This window comes from Urocampus carinirostris, chromosome 18 (genome assembly GCF_059441175.1).
Source record: "Urocampus carinirostris isolate Australia breed hairy pipefish chromosome 18, RoL_Ucar_1.0, whole genome shotgun sequence".
NCBI lineage: Eukaryota > Metazoa > Chordata > Actinopteri > Syngnathiformes > Syngnathidae > Urocampus > Urocampus carinirostris.
In genome coordinates, this window is record NC_142366.1 from 18,296,667 (window position 1) to 18,323,864 (window position 27,198).

General features: G+C 40.4%; 1 protein-coding gene across 2 annotated transcripts in view; it reads left to right on the plus strand.

Moving 5' to 3' along the window:
* The window catches only part of sema5a (sema domain, seven thrombospondin repeats (type 1 and type 1-like), transmembrane domain (TM) and short cytoplasmic domain, (semaphorin) 5A), a 319,777-nt gene that overhangs the window by 112,564 nt on the left and 180,015 nt on the right, over positions 1-27,198 (plus strand). For both annotated transcript variants that reach the window (XR_015847651.1, XM_088322448.1), the window contains exons 3-4: positions 13,470-13,569; positions 19,033-19,078. Coding sequence is in view for 1 of the 2 variants with exons in the window: in XM_088322448.1 (XP_088178574.1) it covers positions 13,470-13,569; positions 19,033-19,078 (146 nt within the window). In the remaining variant the exon portion in view is untranslated. The remainder of the gene's footprint in view (positions 1-13,469; positions 13,570-19,032; positions 19,079-27,198) is intronic.

Below are 27,198 nucleotides of genomic sequence, written 5' to 3' on the forward strand. Positions count from 1 at the left end.
AGGAAACATTTAGAAAAAAGCCAGAAAAAAAGAAAAGAAAGAAACATAGGAAAAAAGTAAATAGAGAACAAAAAGAAAAAAGGCTCGGAAAAAATAAACACAATGAGACTTTTTTTAAAGGAATTTTTTAAAAAGTAGAAAAAAAAAACCGACTAAATAAGCCCCCAGCAATGTTAATGTTATGCGACAAAATATATCAGGAAAAAAAAAGAAATGGATATCTTGTGAAAGAATTGTAAGAACAAACGACGTTTGTAGGCCGTACAACCTTTGCAATAGTACATGAGTCAATTCATTCAAAAGAGAAAAATCATTTTGCATTGCCGGTAACTCAGCTAAATGTCAAGTTTTGGACATGTTTGATAATGAATTATCTTGCCACACTTGGGATTATGGTTGCTCACTGTTGTTTGAAGCGTTGTTCACCGACTTTGTGTGAACGCTCAGACCCATGGAAAATTAGAGGGAACATTGGTGGCAATAGCCTTTGATTTCCTCTTGACTCGGCCCGCATATATGGAGTACAATTTAGGGAGGGGACTGTCAACAAGGGATGCCCCGTGCCGGCCTAACCACCAGTTGTTTCCTCCCCTATGCCGTGCAGCTGCCATATCACACGGTCCCGTTGAGGCCGGGATGCTCTCAATTGTTGTTTTGTAAAAGTTGAGAAGCAGCCGAGGGAAGAGAGCAGCTTATTTAAGTTTCCTGAGGAAGAAGATTCTTTGCTGAGCCTTCTTCACCAGGCGCCAAGTGTAGACCAGGGGCCTCATTTATAAAGGACTACGTACGCACAAAACAAGGTGTACGCCATTTGTAAGCAACATTTGGTATTTATGAAAAACAAACTTTATCGAAGAATTTGTGGACAAAAACAAACTTTATCGGGTAATGTGGTTTGGCTATGCTGGACACACACCTTCTAGAGAAACGGGAAACTAAAACCCAACAGCAGATGGATAAAACAAAATAGAAAAGAAGAATATACCTTTATCGTCATTGTTACAAAATGGGTTAACCTATTGTGACATCGAAATTGGGCATGACACTCCAGTTTCACACATTCACAGTGAGGTAAAAAACCAAGAAGATAAAGGAACATAGAGGATAAGGTTATAAAACAAGGAGGATAAGGTTATAGTTATAATTTACAATTAAAATGGTAAATGGTCTGCATTTATATAGCGCTTTTCAAGTAAATGAAGACCTTCCAAAGCGCTTTACAATGTGCTTCACACTTACCCATTCACACACACACTCACACACCAATCTGGGGTCAGCCATGCAAGGCACCTACCTGCTTATTGGGGGCATTAGGGATTCAGTGTCTTGCCCAAGGACACTTCAACATATCACACAGAGGAGCCGGAAATCGAACCTGCGACCTCTTGATCCCGAGACAAGCGCTCAACCTCCTATTACTTTTCACATAACACATATTAAGAGTATATTTGAAAAAAAAAAAATGAGAGGCGTAATCGACATTGACTCTCCCCGGGAGAACAGCAAAAAACATACAAATATATGATTCAATTTTTTAATATGCCTCGCATTTATTGAAAAACTGACCCAATGACATCTGCTTCTGCCGGATTTTGACATTCCCGCGGAAATGCATGAGGCAGACATAGCTATAGCTCAACTTGTTAACACGTTTACCTGGTGACTCCTTTCCACAAATTCCAAGACTCCATGGAATGTCTTTAATTTAGGCTGATTGAATGATGGCTGCATCCTCCGCCCTGCTATCTATCATATCCGAAATTTGAACTCTGACAGTGACACGAAGAGCATGCTTCGAGCAGGGGTTGCCAGGCAAATTTGTAACAAAAGCTGGTTTGTTCATTTTCGGGAAACTTTAGAAGAGTACCCTGAGACTGTCACGGTTGCCTTGGTGCCCAACTGGTCCCCGCCGTGTGGCGCCAGGTTCTGTCACGGTTGTAACGGCGCCCAATCGGCCCCGCCCATGGTCACCATCTGAGACGCGTTCACAGCTTGCTCCCTGACTACTTAAACGCTGTCTGTGAGTCCCCTGGTGTCGGAGCATCTGCGAAACTCTGTTGTGATATGCCAAGTCCTGTGAATCACCGTTTTCGCCTGTGTTTTTTGCTCGCGTTCTGCCAAGCCCAGTGAATCTCAGTTTTTGCCTGTGTCTTGCTACTGTTTTGTTCTCACCCCAATTGGTTTGATTTTGACCACTTCCTCGTTCCGATCACTCCACTTCCGCGACCAACGATCCCCGGATCGAGTGTGCGCTGATTTCTCTTCTTCCCAATAAACTGTGAGTAACGTTACGCGAGTGGGTTCTGCTTTCCTGTCCTGATTCGTGACAGAGACATTCGTAAATAGAGGTACCACTGTATGCATTTTATCATGAAAACTGAGGGAACTTCCTGCTGTAGTATTTTATCCAGCCATGCATTCATTGTTATGATGAACCGATGTAAGTGGATCAAGACGATACATAAAAGTCTCTTTTGATGATATTTATGAGCCGAACGGTTGTCTTCCCGTTTCCTTTGCCTCTGAGTTAACGATAAGCTTGATTTGTTTAGCTGCGTACCAGGACATAAAATCCCCCCCCAGGGCGACCGTACAAAGAACGATTTCACCCCTACGCGAGCCACATAAATATCACAATACCGCACATTTGCATACCCGTTGTAAAAACCTAAACTGAGATCGGGTCATCGACGGAAAGGCCCGTGGTCACCGTTTATTAACGTTTACGGTCTTTGGCCCGGTCGCAAAATGCCGTAAATCCTGAGCCCTGTTCACCTTTCGCCCCCCTTTGCATACTTGAGCGAATACCGCGTCTTGCACAGGGTTGGGTAGGGTTACTTTAACTGGATTACTTTCAATTAATTTTGGGTTACTCCAATACCAAGTATGCTAATAAAAGACAAAAGAAACCAAATATGAATAAAGTTATGACTCACAACACGTGGTTAGCTTTCTCTCCTGGCTTTGATCTCTTTGATCTCCGGCAAAACTAACATAAAATCAGGGTTGGGTAGGGTTACTTTAACTGGATTACTTTCAATTACTTTTGGGTTACTCCAATACCAAGTATGCTAATAAAAGACAAAAGAAACTAAATATGAATAAAGTTATGATTCACAACACGTGGTAAGCTTCCTCTCCTGGCTTTGATATCTTTGATCTCTGGCAAAACTAACATAAAATCAGGGTTGGGTAGTGTTACTTTAACTGGATTACTTTCAATTACTTTTGGGTTACTCCAATACCAAGTATGCTAATAAAAGACAAAAGAAACCAAATATGAATAAAGTTATGACTCACAACACGTGGTTAGCTTTCTCTCCTGGCTTTGATCTCTTTGATCTCCGGCAAAACTAACATAAAATCAGGGTTGGGTAGGGTTACTTTAACTGGATTACTTTCAATTACTTTTGGGTTACTCCAATACCAAGTATGCTAATAAAAGACAAAAGAAACTAAATATGAATAAAGTTATGATTCACAACACGTGGTAAGCTTCCTCTCCTGGCTTTGATCTCTTTGATCTCTGGCAAAACTAACAAAATCAGGGTTGGGTAGGGTTACTTTAACTGGATTACTTTCAATTACTTTTGGATTACTCCAATACCAAATATGCTAAAAAAGACAAAAGAAACTAAATATGAATAAAATTATGACTCATAAACCGTGGTAAGCTTTCTCTCCTGGCTTTGATCTCTTTGATCTCCGGCAAAACTAACATAAAATCAGGGTTGGGTAGGGTTACTTTAACTGGATTACTTTCAATTACTTTTGGATTACTCCAATACCAAATATGCTAATATAATACAAAAGAAACTAAATATGAATAAAATTATGACTCACAACATGTGGTAAGCTTTCTCTCCTGGCTTTGATCTCTTTGATCTCCGGCAAAACTAACATAAAATCAGGGTTGGGTAGGGTTTCTTTAACTGGATTTCTTTCAATTACTTTTGGATTCTTCCAACACCAAATATGCTAAAAAAAGACAAAAGAAACTAAATCTGAATACAATTATGACTCACAATACATGTTAAGCCTTCTCTCCTGGCTTTGATCTCTTTGATCTCCGGCAAAACTAACATAAAATGCGACAGAAACAAAATGGAAATAAATCAAAACACCCTGCCAACATCATTTTTGCCGTTCCATGTGTTCCGTTACTCGCCAAGCCTGCACAAAATGTGGGTAATTTTATTCATATTTAGTTTCTTTTGTCTTTTATTAGCATATTTGGTATTGGAGTAATCCAAAATTAATTGAAAGTAATCCAGTTAAAGTAACCCTACCCAACCCTGGGTAGACGACACACGGACACTCTCTGCAGCGGGAAGTGGAAAAGATTTATGAGGAAAGGTTCGGTTGGCCAAGCCTGTCGTCCCTCAGGTGGTGTCAGGAAAACATTTGTATGCTAAGGATTTTCCTGATATCGGGAGGGGTTGGATGCAGAGGATTGGCTCTTCTAAAAATGTGTTTCCCTCCAGACTAAACCAAATGGCAGGCGTTCAGAGGAATTAAACGTTTTTGGTGAAATTGAATGGGGTCATGCTTGTGGGGATGCTAATGAAAATTAAGCATCAATATTTACTTGAGTCTCAAGGCTTCTGTGGATGTCACCCCATTTTTTGGTATTTTTAAAGTCAAGATAGATAGAAACTTTATTCATCCCCGTAGGGGAATTCACACTTCCAGCAGTATCCTTTTGTTGTTTATTAACAGATTAACAGGATGGCCTCGGGGTGCTGCGTTGTAGTTTAGCAACAGCGGAGTGGATGACGTCACACGCTAGGCCAAAAGTACGACCTCCCTGCAGCAGATGGAAATCTTTGTGCCAGGGTTACACCACCTCGTGTTCATGTAGATAGCGAGTTCACCTCCTTTCCGCTTCCCGCAGGCTTTTGTGTCTCTGTCCTAACAGCGCTGTAGCCGGGTAGCTCCGGGTATCAAGTGGAATATACTTCAGTGACAAGATTTAAGTGACGTTTTGTAAGATTTACAAATAAATAAACTTATATATTTTTTATCATTTTGGCAGTGCAAGAAATTAATATATACAGATGCTTCCCTACTTACGACCATTCGACTTACGTAAAACGGTAGATACGAACATTATTTCTGGGATGTCTAAAAATATCCGTACATATCTGTAAATTTGATTTTGTATTGTGTGCACCTTTTTCCAAGAAGAGGACAGTACTGTAGAGCTTCTTTCCACCGCTACCGGCGTGTGGTGGCGCTGTGAGAGCTCACCCAGCATCCACCCTGAAGAAGAAATCTCCTTCCTCTTCCTAGTAGTAAACATTCTATACTGTATATCCAGCGCCCTAAGAACTTTGACATGTTTATTGTTTAATATCTCGTCAATACATTCAATATGGTTGGTGTAAAGTGCAAAGAAGAGGCGAGTCGTTTCTTTTGAGATGAAATCTGAATAAGAAAGCTTTATGCGGTTGAGAAAATGGTCGGAACGCTTTTTTTCTGCCACTTTTTACCACGGAGGAGGACCTCTTGAAGCGCATTTTTCAAAAGTAAGTTAAACTCTAAACTTTATTTATCTTTATAGAGCACATTAATAATACAGCTTACATAGAAAAGCCTTAAACATACTTAAATACACTTAAACACACAAAATATATTCAATTTATGAACAATCTCGTTTGTAAGTTGTGCAGCGTCTGTATACTGGATCATCGTAATTATTATTATTATTATTATTATTTTTTTGATTTAGGAATGAAGTCTATGCGCTGTTTCTTTTGAATACAGTTTTTTGAAAAGGTATATTTTCATGAACTGTATTTCTGGGCTTATTATTTTGTAGAGAAAAATAAACATAGACAACAGTACCATTTTTTAATCAGATCTTTTTTGTGGAAAAACCTGATGTGGCCGTTTTACAACCAAATTCAAGATCCAGTGGCCCCCGGGTAACTGACTTTGAGACTCCTGATTAAAAATAATGAAAGGGATATAACATAATCCCTCACGCCCTCAAAAAGGACCTGTGATAGTCAAAATATGTTAAATATAAATAAACAAGAATAATCCTGCTTCTATATTGCACTGTTGATTCTAAAAAGAGTGGACATGATTTCAAGGAAAACCCCTTTTTTTTTACTTCAGATGATATTTTCTTGCCCTTATGTGGACATATTTTAGTAAATAAAAATATGGCGTAAAAATGGCGTAAAGTCCAAGTTTGTTGGCAAAAGAAAGCATCTTCCTCTGCCCTTTTGTACTCATGTTGGTTCAGAGGGTTTTGTTGACATGGTGGCTTTTAGTTAAAATTGGAAAAGAATTGTATGCCCCACGGTGCAGAGATTCAGGGTTCAAGTCCAGCTACCGCAACCTCCCTGTGTGGAGTTTGCATGTTCTCCCCGTGCCTGCAAGGGTTTCCTCCGGGCACTCTGGTTTCCTCTCACATCCCAAAAACATGCATTTCAGGTTCATTGGCCTGTCTACATTGTTATTAGGTGTGAATGACCGAGTGAGACTTTTGTCTATGTGTTTGCATGTTCTCCCTGTGCTTTCTTGTGTTTACTCCGGGCACTCCAGTTTCCTCCCACATCCCAAAAACATGCATGTCAGGTTAAATGGTCGGTCCAAATTGTCCATATGTGAATGAACGAGTGAGTCGTCTGTCTCTGTGTGCCCTGTGACTAGATGACAACCTGTTCAGGGTGTCCCCTGCCCACTGCCCGAAGATAGCTTGGATGGGCTCCAGCACCCCCGTGACCCTACTGAGGATAAGCGGTGCAGATAATGGCTGGATGGATGGATTGTATGAAATAATATGTGTTTTACATACTTGCGATGTTATTGGCGCAAAGACAAGGAGGCGGAGTGACTGTTGAGCCAATCAGATTGCAGAACACAATGATCGATTGAAGATCTGCAAAGTAGAGAAACCGTGAAAAGCAAACCGGGAAAGATAACTGTACCTGGATAACTCACACACTGAATATTCTAACAATTGATACCAAAATCTGAAGTATCGCCAAGCTATAGTTCCAAGTAAAGCCGAGATCCAGCTAGCTATTTATTGAGTAAAGTCAAGAGAAACTTTGTATTTATCCGATTTGGCACCCCCAGCATAGGCTGCTGCGTTCCAGGCAATGTTTGAAAGCTGTCGTCCCTCCTCTCCTTTGTTCGGAATCACTCAAAGGTGCAGTATTTGTCACTGGAATGCATTTGTGTTTGCGCTCGCTTTTGACACTGTCAAGGGAACGCAAGCTTTCATTCCCAATGTTGACAGGTGCGCCCAAGAAGCAGAAGACGCCTTTTCCCAGTATATTTAGTCTGTCGCGTAGCTCTCTTCCAACAGTGATAGAAAGTTTTCTTGCGAATTAGAAAAGAAAGCACGTTCAAAGTTCAGTCTGTATGAAATTGATCAACAGTGGAACCTCGGTTCTCGACCATAATCCGTTCCAGAACCCTGTTCGAAAACCGATTTGTACTATCACCGAAATCATTTTTTCCATTAAAAATAATGTAAATCGTTTTAATCCGTTCCAACACCCTGAATGTTTACCATGAACGTAAACATGAAGCTAACCCAGGCTAATCGTACCTTCGCGTTATCGGAATCTTCCGTACGAAAGATTACGCTAACGAGAACGTGTAAAAAAAAAAAAAAAAAAAAAGGATAAAGAAAAGAATTATGAATAGGATTTCTTACCTGTGGTGGTCAGCAGAAGGCGCAGGTGGACGGTGGGGAGAGAAAAAATCATAAAAAGTTTTTTAACCTCTTGCTTATAGCACTCACTCCCTTAGCCACATCACTAGATTGCACAGCCTCCTTATTCTTTAGTATCGTACTGATCGTAGATTTAGCCATGCTGTCTTCCCTAGCAAGATCAGACACTCGCACCCCTTTTTCATATTTTGCCATTATTTCTTTCTTAAATGCAATAGTTGTACGTACTACTTTTCTTTTTTCACCTGGAGCAACTTTTCTGCTTGCACTGGCTGTCTTCGGAGGCATAATTAGAGGCTAAAACACCCGTACGCCACTCAGCATCGCACCCTAGCGTACGCACTCACGCATTACCGGCGTTCGAACTCCGATTTTTTGACCGAACAGCGAAGCAAGAATTTCTCGAAATTTTTGGTCGGACTCCGATTTGTTCGAACTGAGAGGCGTTCGAAAACCGAGGTTCCACTGTACCGGAAATCAGAAACTTGCTGGATTTCCTGCACACATGCTGAGAGCAACTTCAGATGTACTTACTCCCCACTGAAAGGATAACTGTTTCAGAAGACTACACTTACAGAAAAATAACATATTATTATATCTATTTTAAGCTTGACAGGCCGGCGACTGAGATGCATTCTCCAAATGGTACCTTGATAATGGAAGCAAGACTGGAGATTTTAACCAAAGGCTACAATAATTGAACCATGGAAATTGTTAAAAATTTGCTTTTTCATCCCCAAATGTATAACGCTTCATAGTTCTCGGATCCCTTTCCATCGAAAACAACGGTGACCAGATGATAAAGGTGCTTATCAGTCAGATCAGAAGACTTCTCCTGCTACTGGTAACCATGGAAACCAGTATTGTTTTATACGCACGTGAGGTTATTCCCCTTCCAGGATCACTTGGCTGCTGTCAGGAAGCAGAACAGGATCAGGACCCAAATGCGTGATGTTCTCACACAAGCCTTTTATTTAACGGGAAATAGGGAGTCATGCACGTTAGGCAGCGGTCTGGCGTGGAAAGACAGGAAGCCAGAGACAGACGAGATTGATTCCAATTGCCCGAGTTGATATCGGACAGTTGGGGTCGATACCGGACAGGACGTGACAGACAAGATAGATAATGAATCAGGATATCGAAAATAAACAGGACAAACTAGACGGGAACAAAAACTGGAGAAAATGATAAACAGGACAAAAATAGATGGAAACAAAACTAGAAACCGAAATTAAACAGGACAAAATAAACCGGAACAGTACCAGACAGGAAATACCAACAGGAACAGGGCCGAGTCGAAACCCACGTCTTGCGGGGCAGAAGTTCGTTGACGGGCTGACAAAGGAAGCGTGAGAGGGCTGAGCTTAAATAGACGGAAAGCCAATCTGTCAACGAGCCGCAGCTGGCGCCACACAGGCGAGGCCAATTGGGCGCCATGGCAACCACGACAGGCTGCAATGGATGCATTAACCAAAAAATCAAATTAAAAATAAAATATAATCAAAGTATAAAATCAAAAAAAAATGTAAAGGATGACCAGGTTGCAAGCAATGCAATATTTGTATTATATTGTCTGATGTGATTCTCAAAATAGTAGTTCTTCCCTAGTATTGTACTTGAAAGTACACTTACCTGTTCCCCATGACCAATATTTTACATCCAAAACTACAACAATTAAAATGTCCTGTATACTGAAGTAAAGGGGACACTGTTATAACAATGTTTGACCACTAGATGTCACAAACAAAACAGAATGCTACAAAACACAAGGAATAATCACAAACTACGGAGGGTAAAGTCACCAAACCACCTATTTTCTTATTTCTTTGATTAGCCTTTCACAAAATGTGAGGTTTTATTTTTAGATACCTGTAGCAGCAAGATGGCAGGAAATCGTTTCAGCTGCCTCATGTTCGGTAAAATAAATACATATTTCCTGACCTAAGAGTATCTCTTAAAATGTATGTTTAAATGATAAATGTAGTATTTTTTTCATATTCTTCACATACTTTATCAATAAATTAAGTTGTTTCTGACAACTAGGGGTGCTAAATAACACTGTCGCTTTAATCTGATTTAACCGTTCAGTTTTGTTTTTGTAACGGTCCTTAAATATTTTGAATGGAAAAGAAAACAAAAACAATTAAAATAAGCTTCAAAAAGTAGGGAAAATATTTAGTAATACAAGTCAATAATCAAATAAACATGACTTGACTTTTGACATTTAAAAAAAAATCAATGCTTGGACTATTTTTGTTAGTCTCTAATTAATTCTATGTGGTTTTTTTTGTAAAAGGAAAAATATATTTATTCTAATGCCCCTAATAAGCAGGTTGCTGTTGCCGCTATCGGTGTGTCAGTGTGTTTGTGAATGGGTGTGAAGCTCATTGTAAAGCGCTTTGGGAGGTCTTCAGTGACTTGATAATTGCTATATAAATGGAGACCATTGTCATTGTCATTGAAATACTCGTAGCGTGATACGTTAGCAATTTTCTTTTATAGAGCTGACATAATTATCCGCCATCTTGCTGCTACAGGTACCTAAAACACTCAAAAAGGGTGGGTAAAAATAAGAAGTGAAATGGTCACTTTAAGTCACCGTAGTTTGTATTCTCCCGAGTGTTTTTAACCACTCTGTTTTGGTTTGCACTACACCCTAAAGCGACATCTAGTGGTCTAATGTTATAATTTTGTTTTGTTTTTAATTTAGAGCGCATTATACCAATAACGCCAGTCTTCGACTTGACAGTATTGACCACTTAATGATTAAATTTGATTTCACAAGCTCAATTTGGGGGCAGCACGGCGGATGAGTGGTTAGCATATCTGCGGCACAGTTCTGAGGTCATGAGATCGAACCTTACTGTGTGGAGTTTGCATGTTCTCCCTGTGCTTTCTTGGGTTTACTCCGGGCACTCCAGTTTACTCCCACTTTTCAAAAACATGCATGTCAGGTTAGTTGGCCGGTCCAAATTGTCCCTAGGTATGAGTGAGAGAGTGAGTTGTCCGTCTCTGTGTGTCCTGCAACGGGCTGGCAACCAGTTCAGGGTGTCCCCTGCCCACTGCCTGAAGAGAGCTGGGATGGGCTCCAGCACCCCCGCGACCCTACTGAGGATAAGCGGTGTAGATGATGGATGAATGGATGGATGGAAGCTCACATAGATAGTTTGTTGTTAGATAGTTTATTGTCCGTCCCCTAAAAACATCTAAATTAAACGCAAATGACTCTGATCGTGCAGAGACTACAGTAATGATGACGATAATACAATAACTTGCTGAGCTGTACTACAAATTATACAGTTTGGAGGCGTTCTGGAGGAGTTTGTGTGGATCATTAATCACCGAAAATGCCTTCTAGATGCACCACTGTAAACGTTCCCTATCAGATGTTGTTTTTTTTTAATTCTTAATAAAAAACATTTGACTTGAGGAGAACTGGTCTTGTTTTGCTGCTTTCATCCTAATAGGAAATACAACCGCGTGGCGTGATGAGTTAGGATGCATCCAGATCAAACGTGAGATGAATGAATGATTGAGTATATTGTGAGATAATCCTATCAAATAGAAGGAACGCAGACATTGTGCCCTCATAGCGAAGAACCTTCCTGGATATATGAATGAATTCCTGGAAGGTTATAGTACCTTGACATGTAAGCTGTGCCGTGCAAAAGTAATGGCCACCCCAAAATGTGTGCACATATTGGCATAGTTCGGCTTCAAACCTTTAGATAAAACAAGTCAAGTCAATTCATGTTTATTTGTCTCATCTCATCTCATCTCATTAGCTGCACCACTTATCCTCAGTGCTGGAGCCCATCCCAGCAATCATCGGGCAGTGGGCAGGGGACACCCTGAACTGGTTGCCAGCCAATCGCAGATGTTTATTTGTATAGCCCTTAATCACAAAGACTCTCAAAGGGCTGCACAGACCACAGATTATTGCAAACCACAGACTATTATGACACCATCCCCTGATCTAAAACCTACATGAGGGCAAATAATACACAAATATTGTCAACAGGTTATTCATAAGCTATCGAAGTGTGTTTTAAGCTTAGATTCAAACATTTCCACTGAGGTTGCAGATCGAATCTCAGGGGGAAGAGCATTCCACAGCACCGGGGCCCGAATGGAGAACGCTCCCGAACCTGCACATCTCTTCTTGGCTCTTAGGATTACTAGTAGACCAGAATTTTGAGAGCGAAGGCTCCAGACCAGAACATAGGGGGAAATTAAATCTGAAAGATATGAGGGAAAGAGTCCATGGATGATTTTGTATACTACCAACAGAAACTTAAAATTACATCCTGAACTAACAGGGAGCCAATGCAGGTTAGCTAAAATCGAAAAATGTGATCAAACTTTCTTATATTAGTTAAAAGCCTCACTGCACCATTTTGTACTAGCTGAAGGCTCTTGATTTTGGACGTCGGGAGACCAGAGAGTAGTGCATTACAGTTTTCGAGACGGGAGGTAACGCATGAATTATAATCCCTGCATCCGACTGAGACAGCATAGGGCGAATTTTAGCAATGTTGCGAAGATGGAATAAAGCTGTTCTAGTTTGGTAATGTTTCTTAACGTTTTTGAAAGGACAGATCGGGGTCAAATATGACACCAACATTATCGACTGAGTCACTCTGGGTGATATTACCTTTGTTAATGTTCAGAGCAGTTTTTGAGAACAAGTCACGGCATTTAGATGGACCAATAACTAACATTTCGGTCTTTTCAGAGTTAAGGCGCAAGTAGTTAAGTGACATCCATTCTTTTATCTCAGTGATGCAGGCCTCCAAATTTCCACAATGTAGTGGGGCAGATTCCTCAATCGGAAGATATAGTTGGGTGTCATCTGCGTATCAATGGAAACTGATATTATACTTGCGAATAATATCACCAAATGGAAGCATTTAAATGCTGAAAAGAAGGGGGCCAAGTAGTGAATCCTGCGGGACACCACAGGTAACACTAAAGGTCTCAGATGTAATTTCACCATATTTAACACAGTGCGTCCTATCTGAGAGGTTAGATCTGAACCATAAGAGAACGGTTCCTGAGAGACCAATCCATTTTTCCAACCGTTCCAGTATATCGTATAGTAAAACACTAATCCATATGTGTATATATATATATATATATATATGAGCCTGTTTGTCCTAGTTTGTTTATAATGTTAATGGCTCTACCACCATATCGCAAGCCTGAGATGTCTTTAAGACTGGGCAGACAGAAGCCAATAATCTTTTGGGCTGTGTTGATCACTCTCTCAATGGTTTTCCTGTCCGCTGCCAGCATACCACACAGAGATCACGTATGCCAAAATGCTTTCCACTGTGGCTTCATACAAGGACAGCAGCAAATTCTGTTCCAGGTTATTCCAAGAAGTTCTGTTGATGCTACAATTTAAGAAAAAAAATGAAATCTCCAGGACTTCTTGAAGGTCGGTTCAAGTTGTGAGTCAATTCGTAGTTGGTGTCACGCTGTGCTCTTGAATAAACAGTTTGGTGTACCTTTGAAGCTCACTTGGCCATTGTAATGCAAAATAAATGTCTCTCTGCTGTTATAAACACTGCAAAGCGCCATCTGTAAAGGAACATTAAACTGCGAATCGAAGGTGACAAAGACCCCGGGGTTCGTTTCTTTGTTTTCGTCGAGGAAAAAGGAAAAGTTAACAACAACACTTTGAACCAAGCTAATATATCTATCCAGATGTGTCGGGCCATCTCAACAGCCATTGGCTAACTGGCTCACTGTCTTTTGTTTCTATTGGCAGGAATGGAACCGTGGATTTTCCGGTTCAAAGCTGAGGGCACGGTGGATTACTCCCAGCTGACCTTTGATCCCAGCCAGAACGAACTGATTGTTGGTGCCAGGTAACTTATACTTTCTTTTTTTTTTCGCTATCCCTTTAAGGTCCCTTCTGCTCTGTTACGCTTCTCCTTGTCAAGGTTTATTTTTTTGCGGTTCACTGGTGCACTGCGTGACATCAGCTTGTCCAGATGTCTTCAAAAAGCCGAGAAAATGTCTTTTGCTTGTGTAAGGGTCGCCACTGACCTGTTCTGGGTTTTAAATGCATACAGAAACCACCTACATTTTGCATCAAGTCCTTTTGACTTAGTCAGGAATGTCTATTTTGACAAGCTCAAGTAAAAAAAAATTCGATACATTATAAAATGTAGGGCTGCAACAACTAATCGATCATCATTAATTAGATCATGATGGTTGTATCAAGTGATTTGTGTTAAATCAATGCAAATAAGAGTGCACACCATTTCATTGTGGCGCTGGCAGTTGGTTCGGCAGAGGGCAACAAGTCAAATCACAACATTTTTTTTTTAATGGCCCTTAATCACAATCTCAAATCTCAAACCTGCGAAGTTCTTCTTGGCTCTTGGGATCACTAGTAGACCAGCATGGTGTAAATTTTCCAACCCAATTCGGTATTCTGCTAAGCTTTCATCTATTGCAAGGCATCACATTCTATAAAGCCGTTTTTATAAAAAAGTAATCTTTGTTTTTTTTTAAATCCTTACTGACAAAATTGTCATGAAAGCTTCAACTTTGCAGAGTTTAACTGTTTTATCATGAAACAAAGTTAACAAGTTTCGAAGGAACAGACAGTGCTGGGAAACACAAAAAAAATACTCGTTCCTCTCATAAAACCTTTTGATTTGAGCAACTACTGTTGTCAATTCGGTCTCCATGATGGCCTGTGTTGACAATTTAATCTTAATTAAACCTAAACTGTCTGTAATAGAAAAAAAAATGAAAAAAAAATGTTCAAAGGTGTGTTTTTCAGTACAACAGGGTACCTTGTCTAAAAAAGATTGAGAAAAACTGTTCTAAATAACAGTTCTAAAATCCCTATCTCGGCAACCTAGTTGAGGTACTGTAAATCCCGGTCTACAAGCCTTTGCTTTTTTCCCTACATTGTAAACACTGCAGCTTAAAATGCAGTACAGGTAGAGTAGGTATTTTTTTCAATAATTAAAATGTGCTCACAATATTTTGACTTTTGCACCCAAAAAAACAAGTCCTCAATTCATATATCCGAATTAAACACCAGTAGAAGCAATTCATCAAAGACGCTACTTTTCTTTCTCTGGATCATCTGTGTCATTGTGCTGGAGTTTCCTTTATTTCACGAGGAACGATGACAAGTGAATGCAAGACAGAGCCTTGGTTGTTGTTGTTTTGCTTTTTTTTCCACGCTGAAGAAATACTGTGTTCAAACAGCTATGATATCGCCATTTTGAATGATTAGATGATCTGAAAACACGTGACCTAGGCATCTAAAACTCTTACCAAGACACAATTGAGATGTGTTCTTAAATTTGAGCATGCGGCTCTGGAGTTCAGAATTTACGGCAATTCTATCAGTATCTGGGATTGGGGACATTGTAAAATCTCATTTAGTTCAGTCCTTACTCACTAGCAACTTCGATAGCTGGCAAGTGTGTAATCATAAAAGGATTCTTGGCTAGATAACGACAAGCTGGGTTAGGCACGTGGGTGATAATGAAAGTGAAGAGGGATCGATTCAAATATCAATACGGTAGAAATCAGATGCTGCGCTGAGACACGGGTGATCGCCTCTCCTCAGGATGATTTATAGATCTCTCTGAGAGCATTTGTATAAAATATGTGTGCGCATGTGGAAAAGCTTTTGTTGCTAAACAAAAAAACCTAATGCACGAACTGTAAGATGATAATGCTCCAATGGAATGTATTGATTCTGAACAGAAAATTGAATCCAGACAGATTATTCTGTCTGTGGAGAGCAGAAAACGTGAAATATAGATAATTTAAAAAGCCCCAAAGACAAAATGACATTCTCAAGGGTGTCCTTGTCGGAATGCAGCCAATCTGATCCAATGTTGGTCAATACGAGATCATTTCTTGCAAGAGCGTTTGAAAAGTGGTGCGTGTGAATGAAATCGTTTTGTGGCTTTCCAGAGTGATACATTCAGAGTTTAGAATTTTGAATTTGCAAGGAGAACAGGAGAGAGTTAGAACTTCCGATTGGAAATTCCAACCTGTTACAAGCCCTTTCTCTTTCTTAAATATCCTGGGTTACAAAAAGCAGATCCACCTTAAAGGGTATGAAAATCCAAGAGTAGTATGCATACAGTTCTTAACAGTAAAAACAACGAACGACAGTCTGATATAGTAGTCAAAATAACTAGCATCCTATGCATTCTCCTTTGCAGATGTCAGATATTAAAAAGTCAGGTGATGTCATGTTTATTTGTGACACCCTAAATCACAAGGAGTCTCAAAGAGCTGCAAAATGAGCTATTTTCAGAACATTTCTGCGGACTCCCGAGCTGTCTCTAGGGGGCACCACTTTGGAGACCCCTGCAATACACAATACAGCAACAATTAGCGATCAGACATTACACCCTGTCCCTTTAGCCTAGATGGTAAGGCGCCCGCTTTGAGACTGGGAGGTCGGTGGTTCGCGCCCCGGCCGAGTCATTCCTAAGACTTAAAAAGTGGTCGGCGGCGCCCTCTGTTGGCTGCGGCTGCATCGGCTCGCTACAACGGGTCAGGTGCAATCGACATTTCGTTCTGTGTACATTGTTACACAGAATGACAATACAAGGAAATTATTATTATTATTATTATTATTATTATTAAACAACAGAATCCTACCCTTAGCTGTTCATATGAGTATGTTATAACTGCTAGTTCTTGGACTTGTCATTGTTGTATTTGTTGGATACATGTGCAAAAACCAAACACAACCTTCTGTAATTATTTAAAAAAAATATATATACTAGCTTCTGTTCCCTTTTTTGAATAAGAGAAGCTAGGCTAACTGCGAGCATGATGGAATTGCAACTTCGGTAGACATAAAATTACTTCTCAAGTATTTATCGTTGTATTCCTCATCATAATTCCAGATGTATATTATACTTTTACACTCAATGTTTTACACTCTTCTCTTTGTGACTGTAAATAATAAATACCCACTATTTTTTAGGTTCCCATTAGCCTACCACAACCGTAAAAGACCCATTCCGATTCATGGGATGCATGTGCCAGATAATCCTTTTAAGACTTTAACATTGAGAAGGTTGATTGAGGGTTTGACTAATTAAGAATTTAATCAGATTATAGGGTTGTCATGCTGTTCATTTTACTGGTTTCAATTAGGCTTAAAGCAGTGGTTTTCAGATAGTCGGGCGGGCCCTTTCTTGGTGCGCCAAGGCGTCATCAAGGGGGGGCGCAGGCGCGTTTGACCTCGGGGAACTTTTTTTTTTCACTTTCCAAACAGTTAAGGACAATAGCACCTCCACTACACTAGGGAGCAGAAGCACTCTCATTGGCTGTGTTTTGTTGACATATACAGTGGAACCTCGGTTCTCCACCATAATCCGTTCCAGAACCCAGTTCGAAAATGATTTGTTCGATCACCGAAATCATTTTTCCCATTAAAAATAATGTAAATCGTTTTAATCCGTTCCAACACCCTGAATGTTTACCTTGAATGTTTAACGTAAACACAAGGCTAACCCAGGCTAATCGTACGTTTGCGTTATTGTAATCTTCCGTACGAAAGATTATGCTAACATGAACGTGTAAATAAAAAAAAGGATAAAGAAAAAAATTATGAATAGAATTTCCTACCTTTGTGGTGGTCAGCAGAAGGCGCAGGTGGACGGTGGTGAGAGGGATGCTATTATTTCTTTCTTAAATGTAATAGTTGTACTCACTACTTTTCTTTTTTCACCTGTAGCAACTTTGTTGCTTGCAATGACTTTCTTCGGAGGCATAATTAGGGGCTAAAACACTTCGTACACCTATATTAAAAGCGAAAGCAAAACGAAGCACGTCCGCACGCGATAACACTTGGTCACGAAAAGAGCCATCTACACCCGTACGCTGCTCAGCATCGCACCCTAGCGTACGCACTCACGCATTACCGGCGTTCGAACTCCGATTTTTTGACCGAACAGCGAAGCAAGAATTTCTCGAAATTTTTGGTCGGACTCCGATTTGTTCGAACTGAAAGGCGTTCGAAAACCGAGGTTCCACTGTATAAGCATTAAGTGTGAAGCGTAGACACAAAGTGGAGCAGACTTTCAAGTGACCCAATGAAAAATAACTAACCCGGAGGAGGAGACAGATTTCTTGGGGGGCGCAGGAGGATTTCTTCTTCTGAGGGGGAGCGTGAAAGAAAATAATTGAGAAGCACTGGCACAAAAGTTGCAAACATGCCTCAGTGCCAACACGCATGCTTTGCATTTTGTGTGAAACATGTTATGGTCATACCAACAAACTCTTTCCATTCGGAGGAATATTTTCATTGAACTTTCGTGAGGGAATGTTTATATTTTCTTTACTTAAAGTAATTTGATTTTACTTTGCCAAAAAGAAAACAATCCAGACCATAAGGCACACCTTAAAACCCACAAAATGTCAAAACATTCAAGTCCGCCTTATAACCCATCATTTGGAAAACTTCGCTGACCCCAATTGCAAAACATTGTATGCAATGGAAATTGAATCCGGGTCCCGGTTGTGGGAGCACCGGCACTTGTAATATATTCGACTAGAAATTCATGTGTGATATATTTTCCTTTTGTAGAATTGCCTCAACGGTGGGGTACGTCCTTTGAGGTGTCCTTTAATGTTGAAAGTAGACTATTATCTCTTTTATGTATGTATTCACAATGCCCAACTGAGTTCAAATAGCCTTTATATTTTTTGTCCACTGCACTTATCTGCTTCAAGCATACTTCTTAAACATTAGCTAAAAGGAACGGAGGGGAGAGGAAGGAAGGTTGGAAAGTTACTTTATGGTCGTTATCACAGTCTTTGTTAGTTTAGCGTGCAAGTGGTAAAAGTAAGAAAAGGACCTGTTTCAAATACAGTCGAAATGGCAACGAAATCCCCCCAAAAAATTAAAAAAACAGGTTTATTGGAGCACATCTAAGAAATCATCATGACTTTAATCCAGGAGATGGCGGCAGAGAGTATCAAAGTTTCTAATTCCCTGACAGCACATTTAAATGAAACGTTGGAGATGTTTGTAAAGCCTTATGTGGGAGCAAGCTTAAACATTTAACTTGCGAAAAATGTTTTATTTATTTCCTTCCTGATGATAAAATATTTCCGCAGCGGTTTTTGCAACTGCACTCGACCGAAGCAAAAGCCCATTTGGTATGTAAAGGAAAGTTGCCCTTTGAAATGTGTTTACATCTTGAAATAGCCTCATTTACTCCTGAAATTTCTGTTTACCTCTGGGACTATAAATCCCCTTGGAAAATTCCCCTATTTGTGTGTTTATCCGGTGTACTCTATCTCATGTTATCCCTCTCCCCTTGCAGAAATCACCTCTTCAGGCTCAATCTGGAGGACCTAACGCTTATTCAGGTGAGTGCAAACACCTGAAAACTACTTTGCATGCAGGATGAAGTTTGCTGGAAAGTAGCAATCCTTACAACTTTACTCGGTCACAAAAAAAAACGGTCTTTCATTTCACACGGCTCAATATCTTCACAGTCGCTGAAGTGACTGCCAGTCGGGTTGTTTAAGTTCTCAAAAGGGAAGGAAAGAGTTTTTTTTCTGAATTTCTGTTGTTGGTAAGACTTTCAATTTCAACCTAGTTTCACAGTGCCGAGGGAAAGTTCTGAATGATCCAATCTTAACCCAATTGACTGACAACTACACTTGTGTGCCATTTAGTCTCAGTTATACCAATTTGGAGAGAAATAATTGAATCACTGCCTACTTACCATGACATGGCCGTCCCTCTAAACTTTCAGCCCAAATAAAGAGAAAACCAATCTGATAATCAACCAGAGGCCCATGATCACATTGTATGACCCCCATGTAAACACAGCTGAGGTGGAACAATATGTGCATAACATAACTATTATTCATACTCTGCATAAATCCACCCTTTATAGAAGAGTGGCAAGAAAAAAGCCCTTTCTGAACAAATACCACTAAAAGTCCCGCTCGGCGTTTGCAAGAAGGCACACAGGAGATGCAAATAACATGTGAAAAATGTGCTCTCATCAGATTTGGTGTAAAAGTAACACTACACATTACCCTGATAACACCATCCTCCCTGTAGAACATGGTGGTGGCAGCATCATGCTCTGGGGTTGTTTTTCCTCTGCAGAGACTGGGAGGAACTTTAGAGTTTATGAGAAGATTGATGGAGTGAAATGCAGGGCGATTCTGGCAAAAATCTGTTAGCGTCCGCAAGAGACCTAAGATTGAGGCGCAGGTTCACCTTCTACTGGGACAAGGACCCTAAACATAAAGCAACATCTACAATGGAATGGTTTAAAACTAACAATATAAAAAGCCAGAGTCCAGACCACAATCCTACCGAGCAGTCGTGGAAAGATCTGTGCACAAAGGAACTTGAGCTGTTTTTTCAAATCAAGTCACATTTATTTGTATAGCCCTTAATCACAAAATGTCTGAAAGAACTGCACAGGTTACAACTACACCATCCCCTGATTTCAAACCAGGAGTCTCAAAGGGCTGTACAGACCACAGACTATTGCAAACTATAGACCATTATTACAAAATCCCCTGATCTAAAACCTACATGAGGGCAGGGAAAAACTCAAAAACCTCTACATGAAGAAAATAGGAAACCTTGAAAAGGGGCCTCAAAAGTGGTAATCCCCCTTCCAGGATGACCAGAGTGAAATTGATTTAGCATCGACAATACAGAACAAATAGTGGATCATATTTAAAAAACGAAACCAAAAACATAGGTAATACATAATTTTATTTTTTCCAGAAACTGGATGACAGCAAAGACGCCTTGAGCTTGTAAAACTGTCCAAACAGTCCGTGGCAGCAAAGAAAAATAGGCAAATTTATTTGTTTCAAGACGCGCAAAAAAAAACAGAAGAAGGTCGTACAAAAGTAGTACAGTGGAACCTCGGTTCTCAACCATAATCCGTTCCAGAACCCTGTTCAAAAACCGATTTGTTCGATCACCAAAATCATTTTTCCCATTAAAAATAATGTAAATCGTTTTAATCCGTTCCAACACCCCGAATGTTTACCTTGAATGTTTAATGTAAACATAAAGCTAACCCAGGCTAATCGTACGTTCGCGTTATCATAATCTTCCGTACGAAAGATTACACTAACATGAATGTGTAAAAATAAAAAAATCAGGTTGTTTACAAGTCATTTAGCACCCGGGTCTCCACAACAAGTGGTGAGCGGTTCATTGGAAAGGGGGCTCTGTTCCAACACCCTGAAAGTTTGGCTCCGTTCCAACACCCTGAATGTTTACCTTGAATGTTCAGCGTAAACATAAAGCTAACCCAGGTTAATCGTACGTTCGCGTTATCTTCCGTATGAAAGATTACGCTAACATGAACGTGTAAAAATAAAAAAAAAGAATAAAGAAAAGAATTATGAAAAGGATTTCTTACCTTTGTGGTGGTCAGCAGAAGCCATGCTGTATTCCCTAGCAAGATCAGACACTCGCACACCTTCTCATATGTTGCTATTATTTCTTTCTTAATGAAGCAGGTCCGCAAAACGAAGCAGGTCCGCCCGCGATAACAGTTGGTCAGGAAAAGAGCCAGCTACACCCGTACGCCGCTCAGCATCGCACCCTAGCGTACGCACTCACACATTACCGGCGTTCGAACTCCGATTTTTTGACCGAACAGCGAAGCAAGAATTTCTCGAAACCGAGGTTCCACTGTAATTCAAAGGGGGCCAATATTTTTGCAACGTCTAATTTTCAATTTGTCATTTCTTTAGCATGACAAAAATTGTATTTCTTGACACGATTCTGTCTCACATGTTGTGCATTCTTAGAAAATAATTGGATTTTTGATTTATACGTTTAAAGCCTGAAATATGGCAATATGTCAAAAGGTTCTGGGGGAGATGCAAATGGATTTTTCTTGGGTATCAATGAGTTACTGTTTTAATGAAACTCTTATGTGCTGGCTCTACACAGTATCAAAGCCTGTTGACTTTAGCGCTATGTTGCTTTGGCTCTGAAAACTTGTAAGAGATGAACAAAGCAGTCATAACCCCCCCCAAAAAAAAACACTGCGGAGGGCAGACCACTGCTAAGATTTGGCTTTTAACAATTGTGGGAATATCGATCATTTCGATTCTCGGGCGACTGGAATAATATATGACGTAATTGCTATGTGGGAGCAATAACGTTATAAACAAACTGTGTTGCTAATTATTGCTTTTCATAATCCAAATTAGTTTTTAATTTATAACACCATTAACATTCCTGAGAAAAAAAATGGGGTATTACTTTAATTGCCATGGACGAAAAAATCCTTATTATGCTGTTGGCTACGACCGTGGATTCAGAATTACTCAAAGTACTAGTTGCCAAAATGATGGAGGGAAGGGTTGTGTGAGTAGGCAGGGACTTAAAAAGTGCATTAAATAGCACAAGTCGAAAGCTGTGCTATTTCATCGAGTGTTTTACGATTACATCTGATACTCAAGAAGGCTTGAAAAATAAAAAGCTTCAATTAACTAGGCGGAGAGTTGGACCTTAATTCTGAGGTACACATTCGATATATATCGTAACTCAAAATAGATTTTTGTAGGTGGATTCGATGTTCAGTAATTATTATTGTTTCCATTGTTTGTGAATACCGTAAAATCCAGACTATAGAGCGCACCTGATTATAAGCCGCACGCACCACATATTATGGGCTTTACTGTTTTTGTCCTTACACAAGCTGCACCTCCATATAGGCCACATGAGCCCACATTGAAATATGTAACACAGTCACAAGGTTATTCCAAATCTGACTTTAGGTGCCGCGATCGTGACTGAAGATATAGTACACAATGCAATCACCGCAGTCGGTAACATGAACGGAAAATGATACCGGTAGTTACAATTTAATGCAGACCTTTAAAGTCCGGGTCCCGTTAAAAGTAATCCAATGAAAAAAAGTATATTTCCAAAGTTAAGGGTGAGAAAAATAAATATCCACTATTGTCCGGTGCAACAACAAAGAGATTTAACTCGGCTTCACCCCACTTCCCGTCAGCCCGCGTTTGCTCCGACCCTTCTTTTTGATTCGACGGTAGAAAACATATCACAATAAGTCTCTAAAATAAATACATTACAAAAATATACAGTTGCAAATACATATTATACATGGTTACACATATTTACAAAGAAAGACGGTACACCGAGAGAGTTTTCAAAGTTTTAATAATAATAATATAACTTTCATCCCAAACCGTGCCTGTGAAAGGTACCACCACGCTACTCTTAACACGCTCGTTTCGTATGAAGCGTAGCTGTTAAAAAAAGCCGTATCGCAATTGTGAAATTCACGGTAAACCGTCCTCATATTTCTCCTTATACCTGTTGCCATCAAGGGCGTCTTCCTCATTATAGGAAAGAACCTTTGTCATACGTACAGTTCAAACATAAACTATGAGGATGCAGTCTTCCTCGGCGCACTTATTCCACCGGTCTAAATCTTACTGTTAGAAAAATTTAATAAATTGGCCGCTTCACTGAGTAAGCTGCAGGGCTGAACATTTGGGCAAAAAGTAGCGGCTTATAGTCCGGAATTTACGGTAAATGTGTTGTGCTTGGGAAAGATCCCTTATAATCCATTATCATAAGTTGTAGGGTAAGCTGCAAATGTAGGCTGATGGAGCATAGCACTGGGGGGAGTTTTTACTAATCCGGCCCACCTGAAAACATAAAGTCTGGAACCAGCCCCTGAGCCAAACTGTGTTTGACATGCCTGGCTCAAAGACTGGCCCAAGTTCTAATAATTTTCACAATAGTGCAATGAAAAGTAACACAATAACATTTACCAGCCGCAAAAATTCACGGATAAGTCGCAAGATGTATATTTTTACAGTTTTGTGCGCTTGTTTAGGGTAGTGATGGCCCTGTGGATGAATCTGTCACTGAGCCTGTTAGTCCTTGTTTTAAGGGACCTGTAGCGCCTACCAACAGGTCAAAGAAGTGATGGCCAGGTGAAAAGAGTCTTTTATTGTCGTCGGGTTGTATGACAGTCAAAAGTGTACATTGGCCAAAACAATTCTAGGTAATAAAGTCAAGTCAAGTCATGTTTATTTGTATAGCCCTTAATCACAAAGAGTCTCAAAGACCTGCACAGACCACAGATTATTGCAAACAACAGACTAGCATTACACCATCCCCTGATCTAAAACTTAGGGCAAGGAAAAACTCAAAAACCTCAACATGAGGTTCCGGGTTCACTGATTAAAGGTCTTTTTGGCGTCCTTGGACCTTGAGTTCTAAATATTATAAACATATCACTCTCCTCAGGTGTAGTTCCAGCGGCTTTTAGGTCCGCTGTTATTAAGCCTACACTGAAACGACCCAACCTTTATCCAGAACACTTATGTAATTATAGACCTGTGTCAAACCTACCGTTTCTTTCTAAGGTACTTGAAAAAGTTTTGGCACTGCAGCTGAATGATTTTATATCCGAGAACAATCTTTTTGAACCACTCTACTGAGACAGCCCTGATTAAGGTAACCAATGATCTTCTACTGGCAATGGACTCTGGCGCTTCATGACTCTTGCTGCTGCTGGACCTTAGTGCTGCCTTTGACACTGCGGACCATAATGTCTTATTAGAACGGTTGGAAAAATGGATTGGTCTCTCAGGAACCGCCCTCTTATGGTTCAGATCCTACCTCTCAGATAGGACGCACTGTGTTAAATATGGTAAAATGACATCTGAGCCCTTTAGTGTTACCTGTGGTATTCCGCAGGGTTCAATACTTCGCCCCCTTCTTTTCAGCATTTATATGCTTCCATTAGGTGATATTATTCACAAGTATACTATCAGTTTCCATTGCTACGCAGATGACACTCAACTATATCTTGCGATGGTTGAATTTGCCACACTAAACTGTGGAAATTTGGAGGCCTGCCTCACTGAGATAAAAGAATGGATGTCACTCAATTTCTTGCGCCTCAACTCTGAAAGGACCAAAATGTCCATCTAAATGCTGTGACTTGTTCTCAAAAACTGTTCCGAACATTGACAAATGTAATATCACCCAGAGTGACTCAGTCAAAAATGTATCTGTCATATTTGACCCCGATCTGTCCTTTCAAACACAAGTTAAGAATATTACTAGAACAGCTTTTTTCCATCTTCGCAACATTGCTATAAACATTTTGATGTCTCGCCTCGGTTCTTTTCCAGGACCAGGCCTAGTATTCCGACTTATTACAACGTTTCAAAATAAATATAAAATCAGAGTGCACTCAGGACTAGTCAATGGGAAGAGCCCTCCCACCAAGATGATCAAGTGCGCTCCCTCAATAGGCATGCAAGAAGGTTCCTCCCCCTGCTTTATAGGAAAAATGCGTGGATTTAAAAAAACGTAAAATGAAACTCTAACAGACTCACCTGGGAACTCACATTACCGGATAAAAGAAAGGATCTCAATGAACAAGAGACTTTAGTTAAAACTGCACACAGCTGGATTTTGAAGGTTGCTTAATAAGATAAGGCTGACGCATCGGAAGACCTTTGCTGAAAGGAAAGGAGACAGCAAGTAGATAGTTTATTCAAATATGTGGATTAACATAAGTGCATTTATAACAACTAAATGAGTAATGTTATTATTAAAATAATGCCGTGATAATTAAATAATAATAAACTCGATATAGCTGGAAAATTCAAGCGGTAGTGACAACATACTCAGTGATACATTTTAAAAATCTAACATTAACTGACACTTTAATTACTCCTATTACATTAACAACTTTGTTTCACTCAAGGCTATCACACCAACCTTCCTTTCAGTCATCATCCTTCCGATCTCCTCTTTCTTCCACTCTGTCGCTTTACTTCCACATCCTCTCACATTTAGTGACCCTATAACTAGGGTTTGCGAGACCTTTCTGTCTCCCTCCCCCCTTTCTTTGCCCTGCTGTTTCTTAGGGAGTAGAGATAGAGAGGAGAGGATACCCGGTCCCCTCACTCCCTCCACTTTAGTCGCCTCTTACGACATGCAGCGGACCACGGTGGGAGAATTCTTACATCTCCCAGGGAGAGAGGGCCCCTCACCACAGGACTAACTGGAGTAGTAGTGGAACTGAGCAAGCGTGTGGATAAGAGAGTACTCGGTTGGTTTGGACACTTGGAGAGAATGGGTAAGGAGCGAATGTTGATGAGGATCTACAGAGCAGAAGTAAATGGATGGAGACCAAGAGCAAGGCTGGGATTGAAGTGGATGGATAGTGTTATGAGTGCACTGCAGGAAAGAGGTCTAAATCTAGTGAAAGCTAGAGCTATTGTTGGTGATAGGAATGAGTGGAGAGGTGTTGTAAAAGGATAGTGGGATGTTTAGACGCGTTCTAAGGAATGGGCAGGGCACCCGTATGATGCGGCAGGGGTAAACCAGTGAAAGCTGTTGGGCTCTGACTGTGTTGTGTCACCCTGACCCGAGTGACATGGCCGCTTTCTTGTGTTCCTGTTCATCTAGAGGGATGAAAGCATGACCGACTTGGGTGCCGAGTCGCTTAACTTTTTTGGGTGTTTGGGCATTTGGGTTGGCCATGGTCCAAAAATATATGTGTGTGTTTTTTTTGCTATTTTTTCCCTTTTTTATTTTCTTTGTTTTTGTATGTGTTTGTCTTGCTGTCGGTCACCTTTCTCGAGGGATATACCAGGGTAGATAGATCGATAGATAGACAGTAACAACTTTATTTCAGAAAGCAATGCCTTGCTCAAGAGCACCTTGAGAAGTAACATATTTCCATGTGTAACACAATGTCATGCTTTTATGGTTTAAACGCACCTCTGCGGAGCTAAATCTTTACCGGTCTTAACACAAACATTGATACATCCAAGGTTGGCGTGTAGTTGGTAGCAGCAACATTTCTTTGATGAGTAGACAGCCGCTGATGTTTGCCATTTACACCCCGAGAGAACCAGCAGAGAGATTGAGGAGGAGGCAAAAAAAGAGAAAAAAAGGCAACAGGGGATTGCGAATGGCTGAATAGAACAAAGAGGGAAGAGTGGCAGCCATGTAAACACAAAGCCGCCTGGAAAGCAAAATGAGAAAAATGATGAAATAAAATAGAAGGCAAGGCCAAGTCTGGTGGAGAGAGAGGGAGAGACAGGAGGTAAAGTAGGGGAGACAGAAGAAAACGCTCGTACTTTGTGAAGATCCACACTCTGTATTCATCTATCCTTTAATCTGAGAGATTTCCACCGATCCCATCCATCAATCCCTCATTCCGAGACCGCCAGACATATACCAGGCCAAACAAAAGTCAAAGCGAGGACCTTGTCAAACTTTTTAGTCCATGCCGGTCACACCCGGCGGTGATGAAGCTTTTCTGAGGGAATAAAAAACAGAAGCTGCGGGAAACTTCAAAATGACCCAGGTGCTCTTCCCTGTTTTGCATTTGACTGGAGCCGATTTTCCATGTCAGGCAGAAGGCCGAGCGTAAGTGCAGAATTTTAAAGAGAGTGCAGATGCTCTTCTTCAGTTTACACCT